The sequence below is a fragment of the Uloborus diversus genome, chromosome 7 (assembly GCF_026930045.1).
Source record: "Uloborus diversus isolate 005 chromosome 7, Udiv.v.3.1, whole genome shotgun sequence".
Taxonomy (NCBI): Eukaryota; Metazoa; Arthropoda; class Arachnida; order Araneae; family Uloboridae; genus Uloborus; species Uloborus diversus.
In genome coordinates this window covers 114757383-114780014 of record NC_072737.1, presented here as the reverse complement: position 1 = coordinate 114780014, position 22632 = coordinate 114757383, and the positions used below count along the sequence as shown (strand labels likewise).

At 34.2% G+C, this 22632-nt stretch overlaps 1 protein-coding gene across 1 annotated transcript; it reads left to right on the top strand.

Annotated features, from left to right (window-relative positions):
- The first annotated feature begins 102 nt into the window (after nucleotides 1–102).
- Nucleotides 103–21438, top strand: LOC129226848 (heterogeneous nuclear ribonucleoprotein F-like). Its single transcript, XM_054861477.1, has 5 exons — nucleotides 103–291; nucleotides 6609–6718; nucleotides 13538–13679; nucleotides 21198–21296; nucleotides 21434–21438. Exons 1-5 carry the CDS (start codon nucleotides 213–215, stop codon nucleotides 21436–21438), a joined length of 435 nt encoding a protein of 144 aa, XP_054717452.1. The 5' UTR covers nucleotides 103–212.
- Nucleotides 21439–22632: the final 1194 nt, after the last annotated feature.

The window sequence follows — 22632 nt, the reverse complement described above, 5'->3', positions numbered from 1 at the left end:
ATAAATTTCAAAGAACCTTATTTTTTTAACTGAAATGTTTTCTAAGCATTGAAGAGCAGCGAAAATCGGTCCAAAACAAAACTGGAACCGTGAACTCCGGCATGCTCCAGCTTTAAAATCTAAACAAACAAAAACACGCGTTTTGGCCCATTTTAACATGTTGATGTTTAAAATTTTTCTTTAATAAAGCCTTTAAGTAAAAAATAAACAAAATGTTTAAGATTGTTCGACATCTCAAAGGAATTCTTACTTCTGGAAGTAGGAATCAGAATCGCTGCAGTGTTTCATTAAGTAAGTCATTCAAAAATGACTTAAAAACTTCTATAAAACTAAAAATGTTCATGTGTTATTCGTTAACTGACATAGATGCATGATATTTTATACATTTTTATGGGAAAGAGAAGAGGAAAAAAACTTGTTCGGTCAAGTAAAACAAATACGAATGTGAATTAATATATTCCTAATATCCATGTTAGCCTGAGATTTAAATAGCTTAAAACAATAACCCCTTGGCCTGTTTTCAGTGCTAAACTTCAGCCCCGTAACATCTTTCATTTTAATAAATTTAAACAACTGAATCATGTCCCCTCGGTCTCTTCTTTGCTCAAGACTGTACATTTTTAGCCTTCTAAGCCTGGAATCATAATCTAAGAGGGAAAGTCCATTTATTAGCCTTGTAGCCCGCCTTTGAACCCTTTCCAATACATTAATATCTTTCTTAAGATAAGGAGACCAAAACTGAACAGCATACTCCAAATGGGGTCTTACCAAACTTCTATATAAGGTCAGAAGAACTTTAGATTTGTTTGAAATAGATCTATTGATAAACCCAAGCATCTTATTGGCTTTGTTACTAGCAATGCTTCACTGTTGGCTAAACTTTAAATCCTGACTTATTAAAACCCCCAGATCAGTAACTTTGTCTGCCTGACTAATGACTGAACCTTGCAAATAATAACTTGTACACTTATTTCCATGCCCTAAATGTAGCACTTGACATTTCCCAACATTAACAGCCATGCCCCATTTATCAGCCCATTCCGTGGTATGATCTAGATCCTCTTGCAGCTGATTTGCTTGTTCTTCATTCTCTACAGTCCCCATAACTTTGACATCATCAGCAAAACAATTCATGTTCCCAGAAATATTTTTGTGAATATCGTTCATAAAGACAATGAACAAAACAGGCCCTAACACTGATCCTTGAGGAACCCCGCTTAAGACCTCACTCCAATTTGAATAATTTCCCCTTACAACCACCCTTTGTTTCTTCCGGTCAGCCAGTTTTTTACCCAAATGAAAGTTTTCCCTCCTATTCCTATATCAGCTAATTTGCTAAGTAGAGCAACATGCGGTACCTTATCGAAAGCTTTTTGAAAATCAATGTAAACAATATCTACAGGCTTCTTATTGTCCAAAGCCATGGTAACTTTGTCATAGAAATGTAATTTTTACATTACAAACCACTAAAGTCAGACTCACAGGTCTATAATCCCCTGCATTACCTTTAGACCCTTTCTGGCGTTATGTTAGCCAGCTTCCAATCTTCTGGCACTGTCCCTGAGTTATAAAAATCATTGAAAATATTTAAAATAAAATCCACTAATTCCTCTGCATATTCAACTAGAAAACATTTTTCAATATTATCTGGTCCCGGAGCTTTAGTTGTTTTTTTTTTTTACAAATGAAATAGAACCTCCCTGGAAAACATAAAATCCTCAAGCTGTTAAAATAATGTTTTTTAAAATGTAAAGTTTCTGTGCATGCTTTCTTGACTGGGAGGAAATCCTTTTGGAATGCCATGCAGGCCGATTCTAGGGTGTCAGTCACTCGTGTGCAAAGACCTAATGTGCCGCCCCTCAAGAATAATTGCTTATTTCGACTAATCTTTAACGTCTATATGAATCTTTCTTCAAATTTCTAAACCAAGTTCTAATTAAAAAAAAAAAAAACAGGAGAATGATGAACTTATAAAAAGGAAGAAAAGTATGGTTATGGTAAGAAACTCCTTAAGTACAAATTATATCTTTGAAGAAAGTAATATAAATATAGATACCAAAAATGTACTAGTCGTAAAAATGCATTTAGTGGGTGGGGGAGAAGGAGGGGTGGATTAGGGGAGGAGGAATACTCCGAGAAAATTATCGAAATTGGGGTCTGAAAAATAGTTTTAGTTAATCCTTGGTTATGTTCGGTTGTAAGGACAAAAGAGTCGGGTATATTCAAGATGCATGGAAATTTTTTCGAAATTTACATCAAATATCGCAATTTTAGGAACTTTTTCAAGACTTCAGGGGAAAGTAATGTTGGAGTTCTTTCCTAAAATTCTTTCAAAATTGAAATCAATTTGAAGCTATTTTTTGTGACCGTAGCTTAGGAAGGACTGGTGGTCTTCCCGAAAATTTTCTGAAACTGAAGTTTTAAACACGCAATTTTGGGTTACCTTTACTGATGTTGCAAGAAGGAGGGAGATTCAATCGTCTCTCATTGAAAGTTTTCGAAATTGAAGTTTAAAACACAAATTAAAGCTGTCTTTGGCGACAGTAGGGAAGCTGACGGCTTTCCTCCGGTAATTTCTTGGCACTATTGTTTCAAAAACCCATTTTTAGTTACATTTGAAAACGATAGGGGAAACGTGAAAATATTCCAAACCAAAATATTTTTCGGAACTGAAATCCATTATAGACTATTTTTGGGAAGGAAAGGTTTTGGGGCTCTTAAGCGGATATTTCTAAATGCAAAATTTTCAACTATCTTTGGTGACGTTAACGAAACTGGGAAGCTTCTCAGGATCTTTCGGATAATTTTCGATATTAATACCTGAAAAATACAACTATAGACTTCTTGTCCACCTCACCTCCACGATAGATGGGTATGCCCTAGGGTCGTGAAAAGTTACCTAAGCCTGAAAGTTCTTCTTCGGAATTGTTAGGAAATTGAAGTCCCAAAATCGTATTTTAAGTATTGTTTGATAACAATGGGACTAAGAGCGGGCCAAGGTTCATTTTGCCCTCATGAACTGTTTTTTTTTTTTTTTTTGAAACTGAAGTCGATTTCAGGCTAGTTTAGGCAGGAAGCTATGGCTCCACGGAACCATCTAAAAATGAAATTTTGAGGTATACTGATTGCGTTGGAGAAAAGGAGGATCCGAAGTTCTTAAAACTGATGTTTGAAAAACGCGATTTTAGTGTTTTTCAATGCGTTACGTCGGAGGGGGTGGGATTAGGGGGCCTCTCTAAAGACGCTAATGGAGACTGCCTTTGGTAGTAATGTTTGCAAATGGATTTCGGGACCCTCCATCGCAAAAGTTTCGAAAAAGAAATCCGAAAAAGGTCATTAAGCAATTTTTGATGACATTAGAAAAGTCTGTCTTCTGAAAACACATTTTGGATTTTGGGGCCAACATTTTTAGGCTATATTTGATTAAGTTAAGGTGGAAGGGGGGAATCAGAGACTTAATTGGGTCCTTAAGATTGATGGTTCAACCAGAGAAATTTTCCGACATTAAAATCCTAGAAACGCAATTATAAGCCTTCGTTAGTTTTGTCAAGGAGGTCATGGCATCCTTTTGGATCTTCGTTTTGGAGCCATATTTAAATTTGCTTCCCGGGGCAAGTGCCCTGTCCTCCTACATGATCTGAAACTGGGTACTTCATTCGGGATTTTAATTAGAAAAAAGTTGACGTAAAGGGGGAAAATTACAAAATTTTAGTTCGTCATTCATATATGTTTGACTTTCAGGGGAGTCGCAATTTTCCACTTTCCCTCTATGCTTCCATGATTGTTGAACACAGTTTGTTGTTTGAAATGCTTGCGAGAGTATTGAATCAGTAGGGTAGACCAGGGCTTGTTTAGGGGAATTTTTTTCAATGAATTTTCTAATTAAAATGTTTTAACAGAGGAAATTTTAAACATTGTGGTTGTATGAAGCAGTTAATGGACTCAAAATTCGTATATTCAGTTGATGCGCAGCTTGTGCTTTTAACTGTAAAATTTTTTTTTAAAGTTCAAGTCGTTTGCGTAAACTTGCCCCGAGCGCGTGGCAAGTTTGCGCATAATAAAAATCCTAGCAAGGAGTAAGTGTATGAAATATTTAACCAAATTTAAATGTTTTATTTATCTTAAAGCATTTTAATAATAAGAAAATTATACACAATTAATTAAAGAACATTTTATAGGCATGAAGACAACACTATGATTGTAAGCATAAGATACAAATATGTTACTTAATTAGAAATACAAATACAAAGGTGACGACCAGCAACAGGCTCTGGGCCCAGCTAGACTGGTCCTAGTCAATTTACAATCCCCAGTGAAGATCGATGACCCTCTTAAAACTATCTACTCCCTTGCTCACTACCACCTCTTCCGGTAAGCTGTTCCAAGGTTCCACTACCCTGCTATAATAATAATTTTTCCTAATATCCATGTTAGCCTGAGATTTAAATAGCTTAAAGCAATGACCCCTCGTCCTGTTTTCAGTGCTAAACTTCAGCCCCGTAACATCTTTAATTTTAATAAATTTAAACAACTGAATCATGTCCCCTCGGTCTCTTCTTTGCTCAAGACTGTACATTTTTAGCCTTCTAAGCCTGGAATCATAGAATGGTGATTTTCAAAACCAAATAACATAAAAATATTAAAGGTTTGAAACAGTACAGAGCGAAAAAAGTGTCCAGGCCCTGTTTTGAAGTAAGACAGAGTAACAAGAAACAGTAAGAACGTGCGTAAATGTGCCCCGATGAAAATGCGTAAACGTGCCCCGTCGGCAAGTTTGGATTTATTTTTAACGTGCAAAAAAATCTCATAATTTTTCTGTCCATACAAATACACAACTCAAAAAAAGATAAAATTCTGATAGTTTTTATATATTTATTTGTTCTTAACTGTGTATTATTTATTCACAATAAGCTTCAAAACGTTCAACACAAAATTTACTCAGCTTGGTAGAAAACAGATTTTTCTATCTGCATGCTGAACTGAAGCTCGACTGATGTTCAAAAACTTGTGAGAATATTTGCTAGGGAGTAGCATCAATTTGGTATGACTGTTGGATCTCCAGTTATAACTCGTTTCGGAAAAGGGGCACTGCGTAAACGTGCACAGCGCATAAACGTGCCCCTGTCCACCCTATAGCTTTTTTTTATAAATAAAATCTGTCTTCATTGTTTAGGTCTATAACAGCTTGGGGGGTGAACATTAGTAGCCGCCCTCGGTGTTGCTTTTAGAAGGCACCCTTTCATGCTTCAGGAGGAGGGCATTTCCCCTCTCCTGTATCCGTGCCTGATTACTAGTCCTGTCACAAATTTTGCAACCAAATGAAGCATATGTGTTAAGAGTATATATAAATGGACAAACACAATGTTCCCTAACATTCTATTTTGCTTAAACTATGCTATGCAGTCGGGAAATCGACACATACTTTGATAATTGAACATTTAAAACTCAGCATATGTATTCGACTTATTATTATTTATTTTGTGAGAAATTCTTGAGGAATTTGCTTGATTAAAAGTACTATATGATGCAGCCTGTGGCCGCCCTTTACTTTGGCCGCCCGTGTGCGGAGCACACGCTGCACACCTGCTAGGATCAGCCCTGATGCCATGAAGCATTTTTTTCTAAGTCTAAAACATTGGATTTGCATCTCTTTGGAAGCTCAATATCAAGCAATCACAAATTGCTTATTGCCCTCACTTGACCATAGTTGATTTCCTATCCTTTTTCAGAGTTATGGATAATGCAAATTAATTTTCTAAATCAATAATGGAATTTTTGAATACTTTTGTTACAGGTGTATCAAGTCCCCTAAGTTTTTAGTACTCTAAATTATCGGAATGTCTCAAATGTTTAAATAGCCTAATTTTTTTGCACATATTTATGAATCTGTAAAAACAATTTATTGTTTACGAAATCAAAAATGCTCAGTGGGAAAAAAAGCACAAAAAAATTTTTTTGATAGGAGGTTTGAAAGAGGAAAAATTTAAATTTTAATGCTGCAGTCTTTCAAAAGTTTTTCTTCTAAAAGGAAGTTATGTCAGACTATGGAAAAATATTTAATGTTTTTGTGAGGTAATCATTGTTTGTTTAGAGGCATGCATTCATTAAATTTTAATTGTGAGTATAACATCGATAAAAGGGTCACGTGCTGATAACAAATTTAAAATGAGAAAAAAAGAAACAAAAATAGAAAAGTGTGATGCAAGCTATAACCTGCATGGGGGGGGGGGGGGGGGAGCACAGTAAATTCTATGTTTGCCACTGTCCTAATTCCTCCCTATCCCATTCTTTCTACTCAAAGCACTAAACTATCATTTAAACTATTTTAGTCACACACATTACTCAAAAAAATAATTAAATAGAAATAAATGACATGCTTCAAATATTTCCCTATTTTTTCATTTTATTTTAGTTAGTGAACCCCCTTCCCCCCTATCCATTAGTCATTCTCCCCTTCCAAAAATTATAGTCTGAATCCGCCACTGGCATGAATCCTTTGAGTTGTCTGATAGACTTGACTAGATGACTTTTATAGATATTTTAAGAGTGGTTTTATTCTATATGTGTTTTTATATAATAGTATATTAATCTATTTAAATTATTTTTAGATAAATGTGTTCCTGAAAATACTTTCTTTTCAAGATGTTTTTCATCACAATCTCATACAGTACAGATGCGAGGATTAGATTATGAAACTAAAGAGCAAGATGTAATTGATGTAAGTAGTATTAATTTTAACGTAGAACAGTAGAAATTGTCTTGCAACTATGAAAAGCTATGCTTAGTTGATTAGCCCGAGATTTTCTGGCATTTTGGAATTTTCTTTTGTTAAGAGAAACTTGTACCTTTGATCACTCTAGCACAGTTTATAAAAATTGAGCACATTTTATGGAATTATATTAAATTAGGGGTTTTCGAAATGGATGCTGCAGGCCCCAAATCAGAATACTTGACGATATATTCAGTAAGTTACCACCCTATAGCACAAATACATGATATACACGGCCAGCTCAGTCAATTCCAGCCGAGGACTGCAGTTTCGTGTTTATTAACACTCATCAGCCGGGTAACTTACTGAATATACCTGCCTTGCCTTCATTCTTCGAGTTGAACCGAACCATTGCTTCGATCTCTCATCTGGATAGTGCTAACTCTGTATTAGCCACCAATTTGTTTGGCACTCTGTGCTTCCTTAAGAGGTTTTCTACCTCCAGCTCAGTCACTTTTCTATGCCGGGCTGATGAGTGCTAATAAGCACCAAGCTGCAGTCCTCAACTGGAATTGACTGAGCTGGCGGTGTATTTCATGTACTTGACGATGTTCTGGAACGTAAAATCATTTGATCACAATTATTCTGCAAGTACTTTAAGCATTGTATACACATGCAACCAACGTGACCTTTTCCACAAATCAGGAGCCCTAAATCACAATTGTTTCATATAGAAGCATTTTTATTTATTTTTTTTTTTTTCAGTTTTTAAAACTTCACTGTTGCTATGCATTTCTATAAATTCTAAACCATTTGAGATTCTCCAATTTTCCAAAAACATTCTATATGCTTTCTAAAATGCATAGAAAGAGCAGAGATACAACATTTTATAAAAAACCGAACCTAGGTGTCAAATCATGTTTTTTTTTTTGGTTAATTTTACATGGCATGAAGGAGCAATTAAAATAATGTTAATGGACAAATAAATTACTAAAATATTAAATAAAATGAATCGAGGTTAGGTGTGGCAGTATATAAATAAAACCCTTCAAAACTTTCTAAATAATTGAAATTTTCAGAATGCACTGGATTGAAATCTCAAATAAGTCACGCAATTTTCCCGCGATGGACATGTTTCAATGTTGGCATCAGGGGCGTAGCTAAGCGGGGGGGTTGGGGACAAACCCCCCCCGAAAAGTTAGTCTCAAAAAAAAAAGAGAAAAAGAAGAGAGAAGTGAAAGAAAAAAAAAGAAGAAAAGGAAAAAATTCCAAGCGATTATATATATATATATATATATATATATATATATATATATATTTTATATATATATATATATATATATATATATATATATATATATATATATATATATATATAAAAGAAGTAACCCCCCCCCGAAAGTCGGGTCTAGCTACGCCACTAGTTGGCATGTTTCCAAAGCATACATTTACGGGGGAAATTGCAGTGGATGAAGATCGTTAGGGAAAAATAAAGAAAAGGGGAACTAAAAATCACTAGAAAAACCGGAATCTTTTCAGATTTAGAATACATAATTTTTGCACAGAAACTGCAGATTTTCTATAAATATCTTACAACTCAAGATAGAATTTTTCACAAATTCTGCAGATTTCTTCAAAGCAAATTTCTTCAAGTTCAAAGTAAACCTAAAGTTCCTACAAATGACTTATCGAATTCAACGTTTTTCGTGAGTTTCCCGCCGAATTATCGTATCAAGAATTTTAGATTTTCTTCTAATTGAAAGAATTCTGCAGAATTCAGCAAAATTCTACCTTGAAATGGAAGATATTTGTTGGAAATCTGCAGATATTTCACAGAAATCTTTAGAATTTCTGCAGAAAAGTTAATTTAAATTTCCAAATAACTTTAAGAGGGCCATTGATCTTCATTGGGGACTAGTAAATTGCCTATGATTAGCCTTCAATGTCTTAGGCTAGTAGCTATCTGCACAATGTCACCCGCTTTTCTAAATCAGAATTACGCAATCCTTGTATTAGTGTGAAGTAGTAAGGGTGATACTTGTTTTCATGCAATGTTTTCATAACTTTACTTTGTAAAAGTTCACCTTCTCTAGCAATCGTGCATGAACTCACACTTGGGCTTTCCACTACTCGATCCCGCACATACACCTAAACATCTGCAGAACCGTGATTCTGGTCCCTTTCCTGGTTCGAAGAGAGCAGAATAGATTAGATTTTTCAATTGAAAGCAGGAGGAGGGGTCATTGTTTTAAGTTATTCAAATCTCAGGCTAACCTGGAAATAAGGAAAAACTACTACTTTAGTAGGGTTGTGGGCACTTGGAACAGCTTACCAGAAGAGGTGGTAATGAGCAAGGGGGTGGATAGCTTTAAGAGGGCCATTGATCTTCATTGGGGACTAATAAATTGACTACGATCAGCCTAGCTGGGCCAAGAGCCTGTTGCTGTCACATTTGTATTTGTATTTTCCTACACGATTGTAACCATGTTCATTTTCAAATGCTGTTCGGAACTTTCTTACTGAACGGTATCCCCAATAGATTGGTTGTATCTGTCCCATTCCTTAGCCACCTAGATCGCCAGACCTGACGCCAATGGATTTCTTTGGGGAATCTTAAAACAAGAAGTACTGTATGATATATTGCAAGAATAGCGCAACTGGCTTGATGGAGCAGTAGTAAAACTAAAAAATGAAATTTCACTTAGAGCAACAGTTGTTCCCGTTGGTGAAAAGCCAAGGGCACGTATCAGGTGTGGCGGCGACCGATTTCAGCATCAATTGTAAATTTTGAAGTGATGTTAGTGTAACTCTTTTATTATTGATTTTTCCTCTGTGAAAAGCACGGGAAAGTAATACTTCTTTTTTTTCTACTTATTGTTATCTCATGTGCTTTTTCACTTAATAAATTGCTAAAACTATTATTTAAAGAAAGCAACATGTTTACTTGAAGCAGAAAATTTCCAACAGAAAAGTGCTACTCTTCGCTGGTTTTCCTTTTTCAATGAATGCAAATTTTTATTGTTTCAAACAAAAGCCTGAATTTCTGCTGAACTTGAAGCCCAATATGATTTATTCTTTTATTATCTGAAAGCTAGAGAAATGGGCCAGTTTTTGCTAGATTAGCCCGATTGTAGCTCATACGAATGTTTTTGAAAATGTTGATCGAAAACTTTGGTACCATTTCAAATCTGAGTGTATCCAATGTTTTAAAGCTTGTAGCTCGCTGTAAAATGCGACTATCTTGATGGGAAAAGTGTCATTTTGTCGAATTTAGTCTGCTCTTTCCAAATATGTACTTGTTTTGTGAGTAGGTCCTATAGGAATCTCAGAAATTAATCGCTTTCTCAAAATTTTGTTTTTTACTCATTACCTTATATCTCCCATAACTCTGTTACGGTTAAGGATCGGACACGATAATGGGTGGTTTTATGCTCCGCTTGGGCTCTTCTATCACCCCCTTTCGTATGGCATATTCGATCAAACTCACCCTGTATATCAATGTTAATAAAGGTAGATTAAGATGCTGTGAGAAATTTCAACTCTTCAAAAGTTGCTGTGAATCGGAAAAGTTTGTTTTCCCCAGCATCAACCTAAATATCGATAGAAACATTTTTGCATTTTTAAGGACACAAACATTTAAAAAAATTGTTTATATGTAAGGATGACTATATGAGAAAACAATTCATTTATACCACTGAACACATATTAATTTCTGCTAAATATCACATACTTTTCAAGGTTTAAATAAAACCATATTTTTTACTGAATTTTTTTTTAAAAGCCTGAATTTTTAAAAATTTCAATGAGTTTTTTAAAAATTTAAGTTATGAAAAATCTGATTTCAGCCAAATGTTAACAGACCTGTCATTTGAGTTTTTTTGGAGGAGGAGGGGGGGGGGAGTACAAATGGTTTTTGTTTAATACATTTTACTGGGAAAAAACAACAAAATGCATCCAAAAATGCCTAATTTCATTTTGTGTTCACAAGCACAACAAGTTTCACGGTCATTTCATACAACCACGCTTGATTTAGGTTCATGAGGCAAGGACGGATACAAGGGAAGGGTCATGGGAAGATTTCCCCCTCCTTGAGCAAGATAGAGGAATGTTCTTCATGTATATTTTTGATAGTTAAGATCTAAAAACAGCAATTTTACATAACCTTCAATGATGTTAGGAGTAGGGAGCTCTTTCCAGGAATTCAAAAGGAATTAAAGTCTTGAAAATGCAATCCTTAATCTGAGGAGAAGAGAGTAACCCATCTTTTATTACTCTGGGGATAGGGTCCGGAAGTTTCCAGAATATTTTTTTTTTTCGAAATTGAAGTTCTAAAACTTCAATTTTAGACGATCTTAGATAATATTAGAGATATGCTCAAATGCTCCCCTTGACATTTTTTGAAAGAAACACAACTATAGTACACCTTTGATTACATAAAGGCAAGCGAATGGGTTCAGTACACTCCTTCGGAAATTTTAGGAAAATTTAGTTTCAAAGAGTTGAGAGTAAAAAATCGCCCCCTACTTGAACATTTCCTATATTTGCTGTTGTCATGAGGTTCAAACACTAAAAGTCTGATATGTTTCTATTAAACTTTATGTAACTACTAACAAAAATACCCGGCGTTGCCTGGGTCAGTAATCATTGTAAGAAACAATCGCTACTTTCTTTCGTTTCATTTAGAAAAGAAAACACGAATTTAAGCATATAAAAATTTAAAGAATTTCCAAAATATGAACTATCTAAAACAAAGATCACTAAAAAAACAGTGCGCTTGCTTCATTTAATTAAATAGTACACACACACAAAAAGAAAGAAAAAAAAGCTCTCTACTATGTTTCCCTCAGGGTGCGAAAAAGTGAGTTTCCAAACGTAGAGTTAGTCAAAATTTTCATTTTGATTACTTTTAATATTGCTGTTGTTAGGCAACGAATTTTTGTAACAATGGGTTTTATATTTAATCACATAGAGTAAAGTAATTATATAGAGAGGCCCTGCTATACTAAGAAATTGAAGCAAGAAGTTGCATCGCTGTATCCAAGATCGTTAGCTTCTTGCTAAGCATTTTACCATACATCTTGATTCAAAACATTCTATTACTGAATCTCAATTGGTTGTTTATTTAAACTTAGATATTGTTGCAAGTTCATGAAGCACGTTTTTGGAATTGCATTAAAACATGAATTAAAATGCAAACCAATCTGCCAGCTACTTTATATGGTCTCTTTGCCAGATTGATGAGAACTGTACTCGCGAAGCGATAACGTTATCATAACCCCACCCATCATTGCACCGCTGTATCCCATAATTCGGGCTTCAATTTCATCTCCTTTTTACCATAGACCGGGCCTCTCTACGTATATTTCTTTACTCTATGTTTAATCATAACGTGGGGAAATTACATGAAATTTACTGTTTTCCAACATAACTTTTTTAAACTAAGTTTTTAATTAATAAATTATAGTCTAAGTTGCTCCCTGATAATGTAGCTATCTATGGTGAAAAAATGGTTAAAATCCGTCCAGTAGTTTTGAAGTTTACCGCGGACAACCGGACAGAAGTAGCCCTTTATGTATAAAGATGAGGATACAATTCCTAAGAAAGCAGTAAATGTTATGCTTGCTCCAGAGAAGCCTTGATTTAAAATTTTCATTATGATAACTTTTAATATTGCTGTTGCTAGGCCAAGAATTTTGGCAACAATGAGTTTTATATTTAATCTTTTCATGGGGAAAGTACGTGAAATTTACTGTGTTCCATCATAACTTTTTTAAACTAAGTTTTTAAGGAGTAAATTAAAGCCTAAGTTGCTCCCTGATAATGTAGCTATCTATGGTGGAAAAATGGTTAAAATTCGTCCAGTAGTTTTGAAGTTTACCCCGGACATCCGGACAGAAATAGCCCTTTATGTATAAAGATAAATTACTGCCCTCAAGAGAGAACCATGGAAGAACAACATGCAAAATAGTGACAGCCCTGTTAGGACATCTGAAGACTGCAGTTTTTCCTTGCGTGATGTTTTTTCCTTGTGTCAATCTGGAGTAGTCAATGACGGAGTTGGATGATGATGTTCTCTCACTGAAGCCAATTTTACCATCAAACTGATAGCGAAAATCATTTCAACACACCAGTGTGAGACCAATTGCAATGGTGTGGTACAGCTGGAAATTGAAGGTAAAAGCTTGAGTAATAAGCAGTAAGCTACTGCTCTTAAGCCAGGTTTAAGCAGAACTACATGCAATATACTGACTGCCCAGCTTATGACTGTAGTTTATAGACTCATCAGATTGGAATATCCAATTACTGAGCTGGAGACAGCTTTTCGCTCATTGAAGCTGAGGTTACCACCAATCTACTGCTTATTACCTAAACGTTTGCTTTCAGTTTTGAAATGCACCACGCCATTACTTGCAGTCTCTTGCTGGTGTGTCAAGTTTATTTTAGATACAAGTTTATTGGTTATCTTAACTTCAGTGAGAGAACATCTACTTCCAGCTCAGTTATTGACTATTTGAGACTGATGAGACCATAATAATTACAAAACTGCTGTCTCTGGATGTCACAACTGGCTGTTGATATTTTGCATGTAAACTTCATCTGTTTACATTTTTAAAATAACAATTAAGAGCAGAACTTTTGTAAGTGTTGTATCCAATCAAAATACTTGATTCATTTCACTTTACATTTATTGGATTCTTTAATTGCATTACTTGACAAATTTGTTCAAGTTTATGCTTATTTTCGTTATTCTTACTTGGGTTGGAAAACAATTTTCAACTAAAAACTTTAAGCTATTGAAAATAACTTGAAATTTATTTTATTTTTTAGTTTTTTAAACCGTTGGGCATTACACCTAAAAGCATCAGATTGAAATGTGACGGTGCTGGTCGTGTTGCAGGAGTCAGTGAGGTTGACTTCAATACACATGCTGAAGCAGTTGTTGCTATGAGGAAACGAAACGCTTTCATGGGTAATTTTTGTCTTGTTTTAGAATTTGATTTGTGATTTAAATTGGTTTTATTAATTTTTTTCATTTTTTTGAAATTGTCTAGTGCTTGAAGAAAACAAATTTAAAGCCTTAAGGTTTAACTGAAGCACATTTACTCACAATGTTTCAAAAATCACTAAGAAAATACTCATTGTATTCTGAGGGAGGGAAAAAATGATTACTTATTGGTTTTGATGCATGATTAAAAATGATTATTTAGAAAGAATGTTGTCAGACTATCGCTTTAGTAAATCAACGCTCTCTATGCGTAATATGTAGTAACTTAATATTTAATTTTTAAAGTTTTTGATTTCATTTTAACAATTACTCAAGATAACTATAATAATCCACTCCAACTTTAATAATTAACAAAATTGAAGAACGTAAGCCAATTGGCATAAATTACAAATACAATACAAATACAAATACAAATGTGACGGCCAGCAACAGGCTCTGGGCCCAGCTAGGCTGGTCCTAGTCAATTTATTAATCCCCAATGAAGATCAATGGCCCTCTTAAAGCCATCCACCCCCTTGCTCATTACCGCCTCTTCCGGTAAGCTATTCCAAGTGCCCACGACCCTGCTAAAGTAGTAGTTTTTCCTAATTTCCAAGTTAGCCTGAGATTTAAATAGCTTAAAACAATGACCCCTTGTCCTGCTTTTCCCGCAAAAATTTAATCCATTTACAACTTTCGTTTTCATAAATTTAAATAACTGAATCATGTCCACTCTGACTCTCCTTTGCTCCAGGCTATACATGTTAAGCCTATTAAGTCTGGTATCATAATCTAAATCTGAGAGTCCCCTTACTAATTTAGTTACCCTTCTTTGAACCCTTTCCAGTACAAAAATATCTGTCTTCAGATAAGGCGACCAAAACTGAACAGCGTATTCCAAATGAGGTCTTACTAAACTCCTATATAAAAGCAGAAGAACCTTCTTAGATTTGTTTGAAATAGATATATTGATAAACCCGAGCATTTTGTTGGCTTTATTACTAGCAATACTACACTGTTGACTAAACTTGAAGTCCTGATTTATTAAGATACCCAGATCCATAACATTTTCTGCCTGATTTATGACTGAACCCTGTAAACGATATCTCATACGCTTATTTCCATGACCTAAGTGTAGCACTTGACATTTCCCTACATTAACTGTCATACCCCATTTTTCTGCCCACTTAGTAATATGATCTAAATCCGCTTGAAGCTGTTTTACTTGTTCTTCATTTTCGACGATCCCCATAACTTTTACATCATCAGCAAAACAATTCATGCTTCCAGAAATATTTTCATTGATGTCATTCATAAATACAATAAACAAAAGAGGCCCTAAAACTGATCCCTGAGGAACCCCACTTAAAACATCACTCCAATTAGAATGATTTCCTCTCACAACTACTCTTTGCTTCCTACCAGTGAGCCAATTTCTAACCCAAAGTAAAGTTTTTCTTCCTATTCCTATGTCAACTAACTTGCTGAGAAGAGAAACATGCGGTACCTTGTCAAAAGCTTTTTGAAAATCAATATAAACAACATCCACACATTTTATGTTATCTAAAGCTGATCTATCCTTGTCGTAGAAATGCAATAAATTAGCCCCAAAGCAGAATACATTACGATGTTCTGCAATGTAAGATCCTTTGATCAAAATTGTTCTGCAAGTACTTCAATCATTGTACGCGAAAAAACGTGACAGTTCCACAAATTGGGTGCCAAAATTAAAAATCGTTTCATATAGGTTTTTTTTTTTAAACTGGACTGTTGCTATTTATTTTTGTGGGAATGAGATATTTCAAGAAACATCACAGCTTTCAACCAAATGATTAATTAAAGAGCACTAAATTTGGAAAATTAGTTGATTATGAAAACTATAAAATCAAAAAAACTTTAACTGGATGTCAAGCCTAAACCGATTAAGATTCTCCAAAACTAGTTTATACGCCTTCCAAAATGCATAGAAAGAGCAAAGATACAAAATTTTATCAAAATTCGAACCTAGGTGTCAAACCACATTTTTTTTTTGGTTAATTTTGCATGGCATGAAGGAACAATTAAAATAATATAACTAAATAAAGAAATTACTGAAATAATAAATAAAATGAGTCGAGTTTGGGTTACATATAATAAAACAATTCAAAACTTTAAAAATAATTTAAATATTTTCTGAATGCAAAGGGATTGAAATCTCAAACAAGACGCGCAATTTCCGGTGATGGACGTGTTTCAATGTCGACATGTTTTTAAAACGTACGTGTATGGCAGAAATTGCAGTGGATGAAGATCGATTGGGAAAATCCTACAAAGGACTTATTGAATTCAACATCGCGAGCTTTCCGCCAAATTATCGTTATTTGCAAGATATTATTGTTATTTTATCGTAATTTGCGAGAATTTTAGATTTTTTTCTAATTTTAAGAAATCTGCAGAATTCTATCTTGAGTTGGAACATATTTGTAGAAAATCTGCAGTTTCTACAGATTTTCGGCACAGTGGTTTCTGCAGATTTTCGGCACCGCGGTTTCTGCAGATTTTCGACACAGCGGTTTCTGCAGATTTTGGACACCGCAGTTTCTGCAGATTTTGGACACCGCGGTTTCTGCAGATTTTCGACACAGCGGTTTCTGCAGATTTTCTGTGTAAATTTCTCTGAAATTGCAATTTTATTTTGCAGAAAATATGTCAGTTTTCCTGTCACATTTAAACAGAATTGTTCTGCAGCTGAGGCATCTGTTCTGCAACGTACGTCGCAAATTTAGTAGTATTCTGCTGTGGGGTAAATTAGTAGTACAAGATTTACCTTTCCTGAAACCATACTGCAAACTAGTCAACAGACTATTAGTCTCTAAGAACTTCATGATCTTAATTTTGATCAAAGTTTCGAAAATCTTACAAATCACTGAAGTCAAACTTACAGGTCTATAATTCCCGGCATTACCTTTAGACTCCTTCTTGAAGAGTGGCGTTATGTTAGCCAGCTTCCAGTCCTCTGGCACTGTCCCCGAGTTATAAGAAGCATTGAAAATATTCAAAATAACATCCACTAATTCCTCTGCACATTCAACTAAAATTTTTGGATAAATATTGTCTGGTCCCGGAGCTTTAGTTGCTTTAATCTTTTTCAAATGAAATGAAACCTCCTCCCTGGAAAATACAAAATCCTCAAGCTGTATCAAGCTGTATCAAGCTGTATCAAGCTTGTGTCTTGTTAGTGTCAACTGTTGAGATACAGTTATCATTAAACACACTGGAAAAAAAGTTATTTAGCAATATCCCTATCGTTTTGGATTAAATTTCCATACTCATCAACCAAAGGCCCTATTTGACTGTTTCGAGCTTTCCCAGAATTAGCGTAAGCAAAAAACCTCTTAGGGTTACCATCAATGTCATCTGCCAGCATTTGCTCCAATTCCCTTTTCTGAATCTGTACCAAATACTTAAAATTTTGCCTTGCCTTACCATGCTGGAGCCTCTCTGCACTCTGACCAGTTTCTTTAAACTGACGAAAAGCGGCTTGCTTATAATTAAGAGCTTCTTTAGCCTCCCTGGAGAACCACATGGGCCAAATTTCGGTACTAACACCTTTTCTCCTAAATGGAACATAATCCCCAACTGTTTTAGCAAGTTTATCCTTAAATTCCGTCCACTGCTGATCTACGTCGCTACTTTCCAATCCTGACGAAAAAACCTCTTTCAAGCTCTACCTAAGTGTAACAAAATTAGTGTTTCTGAAATTGGGCACAAACCTAAAATTATCCAGGGTTCGTACGCTCCGGGAATTCCGGGAAAACCGGGAATTGTCAGGGAAAATGACACTGTCAAAAATGTCAGGGAAAAGTCAGGGAGTTTTCAAATTTTGTCCTCCAAAAATTTTTTTCCATTTTTTTCTCAAGGAATTAAGTACCATGAGATCTAGTCTTCGTTTTTATTGTGATTTCACGAAAAAAATTGTAAATTTTTATCTAAACCGACGCTGGCACTTAAAAACTGCGATCGAGAAATGAACGTTTTTTTTTTTTTTTTTCACAACGAAAAATGCGCCAAAAGAGCGAAGTTTTTCTTGCATGGAGTCAGTGAGGGGAACGCATTTCTTTCTACTGCCTTAAGTTTTAGATGGGTTGCCACAACATTCTATTCGGTTCAGGGTTCGTACGCTCCGGGAAAACTTGGAATTATCATGGAAAATGACATAGTCAAAAATGTCAGGGAATTTTCCAAATGTGTCCCCAAAATTTTTCTTTTCCCAATTTTTTCCCAGGGAATTTGGTTTTATGAGATCTAATCTTCATTTTTATCGATGTATTTAAAAAAAATTGTAACAATTTTAAAGCAATGAAAAAAGTGGCGACCCAAAAAATCTTCAGCAGCCGCCATTTTTGGCTCTCAGTAGTTCCCAAGGGGAAAAAAATCAGGTGAACATCAATTATGCACAAACTCAAAAGGAGAGAAGACAATTTACTGCTTCGGAAGCACAACCTGTAGATGGGAAGGTCGATCGGGGAAAATAGTTTTTTTTTTTTGATCGGAAAATCATTTCATCTACGTGTGAAACGTAGTCGCCATCTTTGGTCATTCACAAGATGGATGTGGATACAATCCTAAAATGCCTAAGTTTCTAAAAACAAAGCAGAATTGGATGTTTTCTTTAATTGAAAACTGATGAAAATAACAAAAAATGGTCTACAAATTGTTTTTCTATTGTTATTTAAAATAATTTTCTTGAGAAATGAAAAATTTTGTTCTTAAAACTTAATCTTCTCCTCACTGCCTCGGACGCAAATGTGATAAAAACTTTTCAATGAATTGTAGTTTCATGAAGATTAATTATTTTTTAATTGTCTTCATGCGACAAATTAAAAAAGTTATTTCTTATTTTTGGGCATACCCGCCATATTTGGTCATTCACAAGATGGAAGTACACAAGACTTTTTAAATGCCTAAGTTCCCGAAAACGGCATTGGATGTTAATTGCAATGCAAACTATTGAAAACAACACAAATTGTGCCTTTTTTTCCGGATAATTTGTAATTATTTTCTGGAAAAATGCCAAATTTAATCTTTATAACATTTTTTTGTTTTAATTGATTTAGACTCTTATGTGCTAAATACTGACTATTTTGCTTTTATTGTATCCTTTTAAGGATTATTAATTATTTATTACTACTTTTATACTACAAATCCAAAAATCTACTTATTATTTTAAATTTTTCACTTTGTCGCCATATTTGATCGTTTGCACAATGGAAGTAGACTTAAACTTCCAGAAACAGAATTGGATGTTTATATCAATGAGTAACATTGAAAATAACATTAAAATGTGCAAAAAGTTGTGAATTTTTGAAAATTAACTAATACTTTCTGGAAAAGAAAATTTGAAATTTTAATGTAAGCGTCCTTTAATATGTGGGAAAAAAAAAGATTATTGGCATTGGCCTATGATCGGCGGATGTTGATTTTTGTTACTATGCATTACATGGTATGCCAATTGATGCAACAAGTTAACTATATTTATACTAAAATTTAGCTTTGCATTTTTCTCAATATGTTTTGTGTAACCTACTTATAAGAAAATAAAAAGTATTGTAAACCAAAAGCGGATGCTAAAAGGTTGCTGCAGGACTACAGCAAAACGCTATAATATTACGCGTGACATCAAAAAAAAAAAAAAAAACGCTAAAATAAGTTGAAAGTACTCTGTTTTCAACAAATAGTAAACAAATTAAAACAATTTTGAACAAAATGTTTAAAAAAAACTTAAAATTTTGACAGAGAAAACAAAGGAAAAAAAATCCAAATTTTTTTTTTTTTTTAATCTAAGGGGAGAAGTTTCAGTTCTTCTGCATTGCTACTTTAAACAATTTTAATTATTTTGAAAATATTACTATTTAAACTTAAATTTTTAATGAAGCGAGTAACCTGGAATTTTCTAAAAAACAACCTGGAAAACCTGGAAAAGTCAGGGAACTTTTTTTAACCAAAAGTGTATGAACCCTGTTATCATCTTTGCACACTTCAAATTTAATCCAGAACCTAATACTGTTGTGGTCACTATCTCCAATGTGTTCCCCTACACATAACCCCTGAACAGAACCTTCCATGTCGCAGCAAACTAGATCCAAAATTACGTCCTGTCGAGTACCTTGAGTTACAATTTGATCTAAGAAACAGTCACCAATTACTTTCAAAATTCCTCTTCTCTGCTATTACTACGGTAAAAATTATTCCAATCAATTCCTGGAAAATTAAAATCCCCCATTATGATGACTGACCCCTTGATAGAATATTTCACTAATAATACTAAACATCTGTTCATCTTGACCCTGGCTTAAGTTGGGTGGCCTATAAATGTTCCCTAAACGTAGTTTTTTGCCCTTATTGCTCATCAACTCCAGCCAAATCATATCAGTCTCATTAGGTTTATCATTAATTACCAATTCATTGCAAGTTCAAGTGTCTCTGACATAAAATAAAACCCCACCACCTCTTTTACCTACTCTATCTTGTCTAAACAAATTATATCCAGCACAATAGATAATAAATCATCATCACTTTCGGTAGCCCATGTCTCAGTAACTCCAATAATATCCTACCTCTCGTCTATTATTATGCTTTTCAATTCTTCCATCTTGTTCCTAATACTATGAGTATTTGTATAAAAAACCTTAAGTAAGCCCATCTTACTTTTATTTAATGCTGCACGATTATTTGAATCCCAACTGTAAAAATCTTTTCTCTTATTAGCCACTCTATTTCCATTTCTACTAAAATCCCAATAGTTAGTACCCTTTCGAATTCTGCTCCTTAAACCATGCCCCCCATTCCAACTTAGTTTTTTGTTTCTGAAGCCTCTAAAACCAAACCACTAACCATTTTGACCCCTATGGAGCTCAGATGCAGGTCATCCCTAGCAATCCAATCCTGTTTACAATGACTCCATACATCAATGAACCTGATACTGCGCTTTTCGCAAATTGACTTCAGTAGCAGGTTCATACACCTTGCACTTTGATTTAGCCAGTTCCTATGCACTCCATACCTGGGAAGCAAACCAACCATTTAAGTATTAGTAAATGTTTTAATGTATATGAGTAAAATAGGAAAAAAAAAAAACTATTTTCACTTAATAAATTAACAGTATTGATTCACTAAAGCTTTTAAATTGAAAAACTTTACCTCATATAATGTTAAATAAGTTGCAGAATAAAATGTATGTTCATGAAACAAAAAATTAAAAATGTAATGTAGTTAAATAAACAATTACAACTCATTCCTACTTAAACTTTAGCTGTGCAAAAACAATAATAACCTGCTCCAATTAAAAACAGCAAAAATTTCTGGTTTTATAAAATGTTTTACTTTACTTTCCAAACACTTGTTATAATTAAAGATTTTTGCATTAAATATTTAATAGATGCAACATGTTATCGATTCTTTTCTTTCGTTTTTCCTAACACGAAGCTATTTCTTCATGTATTGATTTTACTTTTAACATTTTAGGTAACAGGTTTATACGTTTAGCATTAAAATCAGAACTTGGTTTTAAAGAATCTAAGAAAACAGAGCCTATGGACACAAAGACATCTTCAACATCTAAAGGTATTTTAAAAACATGTTCTATGACTGGAGAAAACACCTTTTGCTGTAGTTGAATTGTTGTCATACATTTTGGGAATGTGCAGAGTTACACAGAGTAGCTGTATTATTCTGGTAGAAATATTTGTTTTATGTTACAGAATGAGGTGAAAAGGAAATAGGAGTCTTTTTCCAAGCTAATTGTTTTCCCAGTTATAATAATACTGGTATCTTACACGTAAATTCAGGATGTCCGGAAAGTCCTTGACACATTTTAAAAGTTCATAGATAAGCAGCAAATTGTCGTATGAATATGCCGTTTGCCCCATAATGCTTCACAGATTCAAGAATTTTTCATATCGTAAAAAAAAGCGAAAAAACAGAAAAATTGTAAGTAATTTCTGTATTGTCACAGTAAGAAAAACAAACGATTTGTGAGGTATTTAATCATTTTATTAAACAGAAAATAATACCTTTCTTTACCAGAGTTCAATGTGTGTACCGTTTGTGGAAATGGAATGAACTTGAGTACCGTTTAAATGTGGTTCAAGCAACATATGGTGCTCATCTAAGCCCACTAATATTTGCTGATAGCCTTAGGAGGTCATTTTCTTGCTACAAATTCCAAAAAACCCAGGTTCCACTTTTTCTCAGTACTAAATATTCATAACAGCTGTTCGTCACCATAGTACATCATTTTCTTTACCCAGTTTAAACCCCAGTGAGAGTTTTGTTGTGGTTTTGGATTTAATTGACTAACATTTTTGGCAATTTGTAGCAAGAAAATGAGCTTTCACAATTATTAGCACACAAGTATTAGAGGATTATTTTATTCCAATACAGAATTTGCTGGGAGGACCTAACTATTTCGGCAATACAAAGCCCCTATTCATGTGTCTAACACAACAAATATGTAGTTCAACATGAATAATATCAATGTCATGAACTGGCGATCCCTTAGTCTAAGTAAGCTTAAATCCAGTGTAAGAACATGTAGCAACATCTAGCAACAAAATTACATGAAACTGGAAACCAAGCAATAGAGCAAGCATTTTACAAACCATTGCAATACTCCGCATAGGTAATACAAAACTTGACACTTGCGATGGAAAACTGTTTGAAGTAACTAAAAATAATGGAAACATAATTTCATATTAACATTTGTAACTGTATTTCTCAACTTTAAACGTAATTTATAAACTAAAAAGTGTCTATTATTGTTGGACACCCATGTTTCTAGTTTTCTTAAGGAATTCAACACATGGTAAGATAAATAAATACCTTTGTGCTGAACAGCAGTGGCGGCACGAGAGCAAAAGTAGAAGTTGGCGATGCAGTTTTGCGAGGCCCTTTTAACCCG

Bases quoted from the DNA above. Each gene is read 5' to 3' on its own strand.
- LOC129226848 (XM_054861477.1), top strand. From the start codon at position 213: ATGTTTAAGATTGTTCGACATCTCAAAGGAATTCTTACTTCTGGAAGT. The intron at 292-6,608 runs GTAAGTCATTCA...AATTATTTTTAG, and splicing joins TCGCTGCAGTGTTTCATTAA to ATAAATGTGTTCCTGAAAAT. The intron at 13,680-21,197 runs GTAATTTTTGTC...TTAACATTTTAG, and splicing joins GAAACGAAACGCTTTCATGG to GTAACAGGTTTATACGTTTA.